Genomic DNA, 11,592 nt, shown 5'->3' with positions numbered 1-11,592 from the left:
GGTGAGTTTTGTTTTTGGTCAGCACTGGTTCTGGTCTTGGAACCTTCCCATGGATGCAGTTTTTACCCAGACTCTTTCTAAAAGTTTAATCTTGAACTCTGACATTAACCTTAACCTAAGCAGTGATGCATGCAGAGCTTGAGATGCTCTGGGTTCTTCTGTGATCTACTGGATGACACACTGATGAGCTCTTGGAGTAATTTAGGTAGGCCAGCCGCTCATGTGAAGGCTCTCCGCATGTTCCCTTGTTTGTGGGCAATGGGTAATTGGTTACAAAACTTTAGAAATTGAAACCCTTTCCAGACTGATAGAAGTCTAGGACTTTGTTTCTCATCTTTTTTGAATTTCTTTGCTTTCTTGCTTTCTGAGAGCTTTTAACCAACTTTATGTTGTCAGACAGGTTTTGTTTACATTATTTCTTGATTCTACGGGTCTGGGAATATACAGAGCTGATCCCAGCCTAGTGAAACCAACATGTTTTTATGACTGACAATAATGAGGGGACCAGCTTAGCTTGGATAACTTTTATTCCTCTAATGAGTCAAATCAGCACCTGAAAACTACTGCTTCTATTCACTTCAGGTTATCCTTGCAGTATAACAAATTTTTTTGATGATCTGAAATATGTAAGTTGGCACAAAAAAAGCTGGATTCTTTAAATTGTTTGTAGGCTCTAGTGCAGTCTAAGCACAATGTTCCATGTGTGAATGTAGGCGTCCCTTCCGCATGTCTGTGCTGACCCAAGGTCTGAACTCACTGACAGAGATACCATTTTTATAACACACACACACAACACACACACACACACACACACACACACACTCAGAGCGAGAGAGGGGGGAGTTTAAAGTCTTCCACATTTTTTTTTGTTTGATAGCAGTAAAGAGTCAAGTAGAGGGCAGCGTTGCTTTTCCAGTGGACCTACTATATTTTCTACATCATTCATGAACATTTGTGCTAATTCGGCAAATTTACATGTCATCAAGGCATTTAAGAAGTCAATTCAACTGAATCATACAGACTGTTAAAAGTTTTCTACATGAGGAAACCCAGCAGGTTGCAACAATTCATGACTTGCAGCATTCACTCCTCATGAGTGAGAATAGAGCAACAGTGGACAGTTGCATGCAACGTGTTGTTGACTTTGCACCAATCCCTCATACCAAGCATGTATGTAGTGACAGGGGAGAGGAAAACTCTCCTTTAACAGGAAGAAAAGCCCTAGCAGAATCAGAGCCAGGCACATCTGCCACAACAAGCTGTGGGTTAAGAAAAGACAAGCAGACACACGAAAAGAACACAGAAGCAATTATCCAGGAGTATTTCTATGTGAGAAAAAGTAATAGCAGTTCACGGACCATTAGTCTCTTCATCTAGGAGAGAAAGACAGTTAAGCAAATAAGCTCTGAGGCAGTTTATTTTTTAAGTTTAAAGGATGAATGAGAGCACATACAGTTATTTCCAGTGAAAGTTAAGCCCAATAACTGTCTAGGGACACATTGTATGAAATCAGTTTGTGAATGTGTCTCAATAGCCCTGCCTACTCTGATATAAGCTTTCAGAGAAAACCACAAAGACTAATTATTACAAATGTAGTCTAAATAAGAGAAACCTGTTGAGAGGGATTAGAGCCTCATTTTCATTTGTTAAAAGCTTGTGAATGTGCTTCTTAACACTTTTTTGCTCTTGAATGCAGCTCACCCTGCAGGCATTACTGCCGATCCTACAAGTGGCTCTTAAGCTAAGGTAATGAGTTTGTAAAATAGCTGCTTTCACGGCCAACAAAAGGCTCTTTGGACCTGCTTTCATTGTCACAGGGAATATTTTTAAAATCCACAGCGGAATGTCCTGAGTGCATCAGGATTAAAGATGTGGCCCTTGTAGGCGGGGCAAAGCGACAGCCGCAATTAAAGATGAACTTTCAGTGAACTAATTCATGTGAGGGTGGAGAAGGTGAGGCGCAGCCTATAAAAGGTTCCGGGAGGTGAGCCCAGCTTCACTTGTTTGTGCATCTTCACCTGAGCGCACGGACTGGAAACTAACCCCGAGGCGACATGGCTCTGAGCACGCTGCTGGCCTCTGTCCTGTGCACCATAGTGCTGCCCGTCCTGCTTTTCCTGGTGGCGGTCAAGTTGTGGGAGGTTTACATGATCCGCGGCGGGGACCCGAGCTGCCCGAGCCCGCTGCCACCCGGATCCATGGGCTTGCCTTTCATCGGAGAGACGCTGCAGCTCATCCTGCAGGTAAGATCGCTCCGTTTGCGCTTTCTGCAGGATGCGTGCACGAAGGTGTGGAGGATCTACTGTTATAACGAAACCCCGCCATTCTAGCTGTGTGTTGCAGGTAGAGGAAAAAAAATTCTGATGTGTAAGTCCTTAAACGCGTGGCTTTAGAGTCCATTATTGGGGGGAACCCTTGGTTACGGCTTCCCAAAAAGCCGGGTAATTAATTGGGGTTTCCCTCTTAAATCCTTACAGATGTGCGTGTTTTGGCTGGAGGATTTTTAAATTCAGCTGTGTGTGTGTGTGTGTGTGTGTGTGTGTGTGTGTGTGTGTGTGTGTGTGTGTGTGTGTGTGTGTGTGTGTTAATTGTTCTTAAGGGGGAAATGGAAGCAAAGGAAAAGTCACGCTAAAGAGTAGATCAAAACTGACCTGATTTGTTTTCATAAAAAATTAAAGACATTACCAATTATTTTAATTCTGACACACTACACCTTGCTGGGGTTTTAAGCTTTATTTGTATTTAGGATCATAAGCAGGTTCACTTCAGCCTAATCAAATGGGAGACTGCGTCATAGTAAAATTACAACAGTCTTAAGTTGTGAAAGCCTAAAAAGACAACTTAAAAATATGTATATAAAATTAAAAATCACCAAAAAATATAAGACAAGATGACCATCAATTTAAACTGTTGTAAAGAATTTGCGCCTGCAAAGTTCATGCTACACCCAATGACACCACTGCCCAGATAATGTAGAATTTCACCATTTTGAAATCGGGCTCATGATGTCATAAAATATCTGCAACAAAATGTTTCATTTTTGGAAAATTATAGAGCTCATCTATATTTGTTTTGTGGTGGTGAGAAATTTAATAAAAACAGCGTCTCCCACAGTCGCGCTGTAAGATTTTGGTGGAATCTATCACCAGTTTATTAATATAAAAAGACTTTTTATTGTTTTTATTTTAAATACTTAAAAAATTAAACCAAATTTAAATAATTTTCGCTGGTTCTTTGACCAACAAAGTCTGCTCACATTTCAAGGTAATATTTTGCGTTCTAAAATGAAAATGAATAACCATGTTTTTTATCTTTCATAACTGGTTTCTGATGAGAAAATCCACTATAACACTTTTTCAGTTTTTACATTTCAGTTTAATCAGTGAGCCTGTTTGTGTTTCTGTGGTTGTAGAGGAGAAGGTTTCTACGGATGAAGCGGGAGAAGTACGGCTACATTTACCGCACACACCTCTTCGGGAACCCCACAGTGCGTGTGTCCGGTGCGGAGAACATCAGGCAAATCCTGCTGGGGGAGCATAAGCTTGTGTCGGCACAGTGGCCCTCCTCTGTGCGCACCATCCTCGGTTCAGACACACTGTCCAACATGCACGGCTCCCAGCACAAGTCCAAGAAGAAAGTGAGTTTGAAAGCAGTTTGAAAATTTCCAAAAAAAGTGAGCAGCCACTTATTCTCTATAAAATGAAACCACAAACATTCACTCCAGACTTATAAAGACAAATTGACACAAGGCTCTGCAGCTATTTCAATGACCTGATGCAAATCAGTATTATTTGAGATGCATATTTCCTGATGCATCTCTATAGTCCAGGTTAAATAAACTGAGTAGGTCCTTTTAATTAACTTCACCATCAGGCCAAGATTCTCCAGTTTACACTCATCTGCAGTTGTCACTCGTTAAGGGATGGATGTGTTTGCATCCTGGACAGAGATGGTTTGAAAAGGGAATAAAGGAAGCCATCTTTTTGAAACGAGCTGCCTGTCGTTAAACCAGGGTGAAGGCTCCTGGTTCCAATTGTCCATCTTCTACAAAGCTGTTATTGCGAGCATGACTTAGCTCCTGGGAACAATTGGTGGCCAGTAACTAACAATTGGTTACTATCCTGATGGACCTCCTTTGCATCTGAGCACAACTTTTGATTGCCCCAGTCAACCTGTTGAGCCACTATACTCAAATTCTTTTCATAAATGAATCTATTTCAATGCAAAAAGAATGTGTTTAGCTTTATCTTATTGGCACATTAATTTCTTCAGTAGTGTGAACGTTCCCAAAATGTGGCATCAGTTTTTAAAGTGAGTATATTGCCAAAAAATATTAATCTTAGAAAAATGTGTCATTAAAAAAGGAAAAATCTGATCTTCCAACTGAAAACATAAGGAAGTCTTTAAACCGATTTTTAGTTGTTTTTAGAATTTGTTGTACTTAGAACTTGAGCTTCATCCACCACTTCCCTCCTGCTTTAGGCCATTATGAGAGCCTTCTCCAGGGAGGCGCTGGAGCTTACATCCCTGTGATCCAGGAGGAAGTGCAGGCTGCAGTGAAAAGGTGGTTGGTGCAGGATCCATGTGTGCTGGTGTATCCTGAAATGAAGCGGCTGATGTTCCGCATCGCCATGAGGATTCTGCTGGGTTTTGAGCCGGAACAGATCAGGACTGATGAGCAGCAGCTGGTGGAAGCATTTGAGGAAATGATCAAAAATCTGTTCTCCCTGCCAATCGATGTTCCTTTCAGCGGGTTGTACAGGGTGAGAGCTTCAGATTATAACACCAAGTGTAAATATGTGGACTGATGTACTGTTAAACACTTTAATTTCATGGATTATTGGAAATATAAACTTGAGAGCAGTGTGTATCAGTTAAAGCTTACCACGTGAGGCAAGAGCATTTAATCGGTCTCAGTTGCTGTGGGAGTCTGTCTACATTAACTTTGTCTCCTCGACCCATCTCTTGTCCTGCAGGGTCTAAGGGCCAGAAACTTCATCCATTCAAAGATTGAAGAGAACATTAAAAAGAAGGTGGAAGAGTCTGACAAGGGGTTAAAACACAGAGATGCCCTGCAGCAGCTCATAGACAGCAGCAAGAAAAATGGAGAACCATTCAGTATGCAGGTAATGCAGATACCACTGCTGTTAACTGAAATTATTAATCAGAAAAGGCAAACCTCTGGTAAGATATTTGCATGGACAATTTCTTTCCTCCTAAATCTAGTTAATTCCACATGTTTACCTTCTGTGTCTAGGCCATCAAGGAATCTGCTACGGAGCTTTTGTTTGGAGGCCATGAAACCACAGCCAGCACAGCCACGTCCTTGATCATGTTTCTTGGCCTAAACCCAGAAATTGTGCATAAACTGAGACAGGAATTGTGGGACAAGGTAAATGTACCATACAACTTTTCTTTTACCTAGATTGGGGGTTATAGCAGCCTTCTTGCTGTTTCAGTTGTCAGGTAATTATCATTTAACTTTTGCATAATCTGTCGAAACATGAGTGTTTATGCGTGGCACCCACTGAGATCAGGGGTCAGGTGAACTGAAGATTCATACCAGAGCAGAAAGATGGCCACAGAACAATTCAAAGTCTGTAAACTTATGGCTTCCAACAGCGTGTTAAAATTGTTTCCTAACATGACTGAAACTCATGCTAAATCTCACAATTCTGAACAGAGGAGACATGTGGCCAAGATTTCCAGTATGCAGAGCTCAATTTGCAGTAAAGAAATCATTCTGTGTGTGACTGAGCTATATTATACACTGAAGTGCTGTGCTGATTCTGCTGAAAAACTGAAGTCACGTGTGTGTGTGTGTGTGTGTGTGTGTATGTATGTATGTATGTATGTATGTATGTATGTATGTATGTATGTATGTATGTATGTATGTATGTATGTATGTATGTACAAAATGGTTCATTACTTGATAGTATTAGAACATAACAAAAGTATTTGACATTGCAAAAGTTCTAAGCCCCCGCTGAACATGAGAAAATCCTCATTATTCGATGCACACATATTCCCTAGTTACTGCGTAAAAATAGGGAGTACCAATATGGCGGCTGGTGGCTTCAAAGCGACTTGTTCTAACAGCGGGCTATTAGCACTCCAGTGTATAATATAGCTCAGGTGTGTGTGTTACTGAGCAACCTTACAATGTTTCTTCTAAACATAGATGCTTGTTGTACTAAATGAGCTCATTCTGAACAGAAGTCATTCCAGCTGCTACCGTCTGGTTCCTCTTATTATTTCTGTCTCTATGTTCAGGGAGAGAATGGGATGGACTACCAGAATCTGAACATTGAGTCTTTGGAGCAGCTTAAATACACAGGTTGTGTCATCAAAGAAACTCTAAGGATCAATCCCCCTGTTCCCGGAGGCTTCAGAGTGGCCCTCAAAACATTCCAGCTCAATGTAAGCAGTTCAAATTAGCATGTGCATGAACGGAAAGTGTCACATTGTAGAAATTTACCTAAAAACGTTAACTTTGATAACGTTCCTTTATCACTTTAGGGTTACCAGATTCCTAAAGGCTGGAACGTTATCTACAGCATCTGTGACACCCATGATGTTGCTGAGATTTTCCCAAACAAAGACAACTTTCAGCCAGAGCGCTTCATGACAAAACCCTCTGCAGACTCCTCCAGGTTTCAGTACATACCCTTTGGTGGTGGTTCTCGAATGTGTGTTGGAAAGGAATTTGCAAAGGTTCTATTGAAGATCTTCTTGGTAGAAGTGGTAACTAAATGCCACTGGACTCTCTTAAATGGACCACCAACCATGAAAACCGGCCCTACAGTCTATCCGTTGGACAACTTGCCAACCAAATTTACCTGCTACGTGAACAATTAAGCAACATTAGGAAACATTTTGAAGATTCTTTTTTTTTTTTTTTTTTTTTTTTTTTTTTTTTTAGTTGTCCTGCAAACTAAACAAAGCACTGTATAAGGTCCCATGAACATTTTGATTATCTCAGTGGTTTATCTGTATTTGTTTTGTACATATGTAATGTAGTATGTTTATATAAATTTTGTGTCTTTACGCAAGGTATTTATGTAAATTGTCTTGTTTTAAATGGATTTTTATTTAATAAATCTTTTCCACAGAAAGTGTTGCTACATTTGAGTCTAAACAACTGTAATTTACAGAAGTCTTGCAGCACTTTTATTAGTACAGAACTTTATTTCTAAAGGACCCATAGGTCTGTGGATCTGTTTAACTGGTCTTCAGCAGAACCTTTTCTGGACTGATGAGAATTTGTCCTCCTGTGGAGAACTATGCCAAAAGATTTACCCTGTGCTGTTTGGATTTTGGCAGAAAAAATATTGGGATAGGATCAGTAATCCAGTTTAAAAGACAAAAGCAATTAGAGCTAATGGTGGACAAACACAAATAAACATTAAACCATTTACCATATTTGCTTTTACTTTAATTTCAACCTTTTATTTAAACAGGCTTTCAGGTGCTTTTTTTACTAAGACTTCACATGCTCCTGATCTCAAGCTGATGCTCACTGGTAGCTGTCTTTCCTCTTTATCCAAGAAAGGAGTGCTAGGCTTTTTCACCCATGTTCCTTTTTCCAATTGTACATTTTCTACCTAATTAGAACCGCTTTCCAATCAGCTGAACCATCCTTTAACAGTTGTGTAAATGAGGAAATGGGCGTACAACCAACAATCAGCCAATGTGGCAACTTAAACATGCAGAAAGAGCCTTGCCAATGCACAATAACTGGCAATAGAAAAACATATTAAGCCTAGTCATTTTTTTTTTTTAAATAACATCCACTCTGTTGTCACTGTAAGAGAAATCAGCTTGAAACTTTACATGGAGTAGTCTTATAATGTAAATCCAGACTTTTTTTCAGTCTAACAAGTGGTCTGTTTTTGGAAGGAGAACAAAAACAGTTTACCCTGTTAGTATGAAACAAATCCATACCTTCTAAGCAAAATAAACACAGAATATCAGTTTTGTGCTCATGATTTTACAACTAAGTAGTTTTATAAAGGTACACATGATGGTTTGGTCTGTGGGGTTTCTACACCCCAGCTGGTCTGAGAGCTGTCAGTCCATGTGAAACCAGAACAATACTCATTTTCTTTACATTTTGAAATCTAATTTTAGAAAACTCGTATTAGGTCGTACCTGGAACTGAACTGCCGTGTCTGCTTGCTGGATGGAGTTTATTCGAGATTCCTAAATGCCTTGGCCATCCATCCATTTCCTAAAACGCTTATTCCTATTGGGGTCACAAGGGGTGCCGGTGCCTATCTCCAGCTGTCAATGGGCGATAGGCGGGGTACACCTTGACAGGTCATCAGTCTATCACAGGGCAACACAGAGACAAACAGGACAACCATTTACACACACACTCACACCTAAGGTGAATTTAGAGAGCTTGGTCATGTAGTCATTCATTTTCCAATATTCGTATTCATTTTAAATTTTTGCTGCCTCCTCTGATTAGTGAAGAACCCTTAAGAGCTATGTAAATTATAAATAAAACACTTTTAGTAATAAATTACTCATGATACATAGTTAACACAGTTCAGTATAAAAATCATGCATTTAGGGTGCGCTGGTGGCGCAGCAGGTAGCGTGACCCATGTACAGAGGCCTTAGTCCTCAATGCGGTCAACCCAGGTTCAACTCCAACCTGTGGTCCTCTGCTGCATGTCTCTCCCCCTCTTCCAGTCAACCTATTGTGTTAAAAAGTGAGCCACTAGAGCTGCAAAAAAATCATGCATTGAGTTGTGATTTATCTGTTAAAAACGCCTAGTCACATACTATGACTTCACAAATTTCCAAGCCAGGAGCTCACTCTGGTTGCACAAAAAATGTTTTCCAATTAAATAAACACACCTGTTGGCTTATATTCTATTTCTGTATTTTACGCTTTGGCTCTTTGTTAATAAACAAAGTCCTTTTGTGTATATTTACAATAACAAAACTATGTGACTCGTAGTACCGAATTGCCCATGTACGCAACGAGTACACAATGTAATGAATAGTGTGGGTTAATATACCCAACCACCGAACATTTTCACTTATCCACTTGTAGCTTTGGCATCGGTGACAAACGACAAGGTATGCAACAGACAACTCGTCTCTGATTAAGGGTTTTTAATAGCACTTTTGGCCATTATTGAAGAGGAGACCCCGCTTTTATCCACCATTAAGCAAGACACATCAAACCATGAATACCAAGGAGCTCTCCAGACAAGGACAAAGTTGCTAAGACATACAAGTCAAGGTGGGCTATAAAACATATTCAGATCTTTGATGTTCCCTTGGAGCACCATCAGATCCATCATCTTCAAATAGAAAGCACCTGGTACCGCAACAGACCTGCCAAGAGATGACCACCACCAGAACTCCCAGACCGGGCCAGAAGGGCATTAATCAGAGAAGCAGCAAAGAGAGCAAAGGTAACCCTGAAGGAGCTGCAGAACTCCACAACAGACAGGAGGAGCTGTCCATAGGACCACAATAAGCTGTTCGCTCTATGGAGCTGGGCTGAGTGTTTAAAAATAAGAAGGCATGTTTGAAGTTTGTCAAAAAGCATTTGGGCAACTCCCCAAATCTATGGATGAACCTGCTCTGGTCAGATGAGACTAAAATGGAACTTTTCAGCCACCAAAAAGTCAAAAGAGTAAACTTTTCCCACAAACACCTTTTTACACTTCAGTGAATCACTAAACAAAGTGGCTTATCCTCCATCTTTTATTTGCTGTTTGCTCTTACAAAGAAAATTGTAGTTTGGAGGCATTAACTCTATCAGAATGGATGCCTCATTAAATTTATGATAAAACATTAAGATTATGTAAATAAGTAATTAAGTCACAAAATCATTCCCCCGACATGGGTCTGGCTGGAAATGACCGGCTTAATCTGGGAGACGTGGAATGTGGGATGAACACGGAGATGAGGAGGAAGCTTGAGACGAAAGGCGTGGGACTGATGATGTGGTTGATGGTGTATGGGCCGAGAAACCTGGGAGCCATCTTCTTAGAGGTGGCTTTTAAAGAAAAGTCCTTTGCTGACAGCCATACCTCTTGTCTAGGAGTGTATGTGGGCACAGGAAGGCGTTTCCGGTCAGCGATGTTCTTGTTCTGGATGGTAGTGTGTTCAAGTGCTGCTCAGGTCTGATCCCAAACCTTACGACAATTTAGGAGATGAGATCTGAGTGAAGGGAGGGCAGACTCAGGGAAAGATGCGGGGAGGAGATATGGTTGGTAGCCGAGTGAGCTTTGAACGGGGAGATTCCGGTACCTTTTGAAACATGGGAATTATCAGAATACTCAACCCAGGCTAACTGTTGGCTCCAAATATGTGGGTGATGTGAGCAAAGACAGCGGAGGGTGTTTTCGATCTCTTAATTGAGCCGCTCGCACTGTCCGTTGGACTGGGGGTGGTGGCCGGATGAGAGAGAGACCTTTGCTCCTAAACAGTGGCAGAAGTCGTGCCAGACCTGGGAGATGAATTGTGGACCACGATCAGAAACTATTTCCATAGGAAGGCCATGGAGTCTGAATACGTGGTTAAAAAGTAGTCTGGCAGTCTGATGAGCGGATGGAAGTTGGGATAAGGCCAGTAGGTGGCATGCTTTGGATAATCTGTCAATTATGGAGAGGATTGGGGTCTGGTTCCTCTTCTTGGGCCCGCTTTATCTGTAGCTCGTGGTTCCAGGTGATGGAACCCACGACGCAGGACTCCGGAACTATGGGCTCAGGATCTTTAATTTCGTCCGAAGGGGTGAATAGTCTGGACAGAGCATCTGGTTTGGTGTTTTTGGAACCTGGACGATAGGTGATGGTGAAGTAGAACCTAGAAAAGAACAGGGACCAATGGCTTTGGCGGGGGTTCAGTCGTCTGGCAGATTGGTTGTAGGCAAGGTTCTTATGGTCAGTCCATATGATGATAGGTAGCTCGGTACCCTACAGCCAGTTGCGCCATTCTTCCAAGGCTAACTTAATAGCCTGGAGTTCTCGGTCCCCCACATCATAATTCTTCTCAGCAGCAGAGAAGCATCGAGAGAAGAAGGCGCATGGGTGGAGCTTTCCATCAGAGGTGGACATCTGGGAAAGGACTGCCCCGACTCCAGAATCGGAGGCGTCAACCTCCAAGGTGAACTGGGCAGTGGGGTCTGGATAGGTCAAAATAGGAGCTTGAGAGAACCTCTTTAAGTATCGGGAATGCTTGGTCGGCTTCTGATGACCACTGGAACGTCCTCTTGATGGAGGTGAGGGCAATTAGAGGTGAGGGCAATGAGAGGTGAGGCGATCACGCTGTAATTCTTAATGGCTTCGACCTTTGCTTGGATCTGTCTTCACCTGTCCACACTTTTTGCCTTTAACAAAGAGACGGTTCTCCAGGAGGCGCTGAAGAACCAGGCAAATGTGCTGTTGATGTTGTCTAGGACTCTGGGAGAAAATCAGTATGTCATCCAGGTAAACAAAAACAAACTAGTTGATAAAGTCTCTGAGCACGTCGTTTATCAATGCCTGGAAAACGGCGGGAGCGTTGGTTAAGCCAAACAGCATAACTAAATATTCAAAATGGCCAATAGGTGTCTTGAAGGCTGTC

General features: G+C 41.6%; 1 protein-coding gene across 1 annotated transcript; it reads left to right on the top strand.

The window, feature by feature from the left end:
* Window positions 1–1,951: 1,951 nt before the first annotated feature.
* Window positions 1,952–6,921, top strand: LOC105924070 (cytochrome P450 26A1). The gene is given in 8 exon segments (XM_012859965.3): window positions 1,952–2,243; window positions 3,413–3,637; window positions 4,483–4,516; window positions 4,519–4,763; window positions 4,977–5,126; window positions 5,258–5,392; window positions 6,274–6,420; window positions 6,520–6,921. Coding segments are annotated over 8 exon segments (1,464 nt in total). The 5' UTR covers window positions 1,952–2,054; the 3' UTR covers window positions 6,859–6,921.
* The last annotated feature ends 4,671 nt before the right edge of the window (window positions 6,922–11,592 follow it).

The sequence above is a fragment of the Fundulus heteroclitus genome, chromosome 10, assembly GCF_011125445.2.
Source record: "Fundulus heteroclitus isolate FHET01 chromosome 10, MU-UCD_Fhet_4.1, whole genome shotgun sequence".
Lineage (NCBI taxonomy): Eukaryota > Metazoa > Chordata > Actinopteri > Cyprinodontiformes > Fundulidae > Fundulus > Fundulus heteroclitus.
Note: the sequence above shows the minus strand (reverse complement) of the source record. Positions and strands in the feature narration are given on the sequence as shown.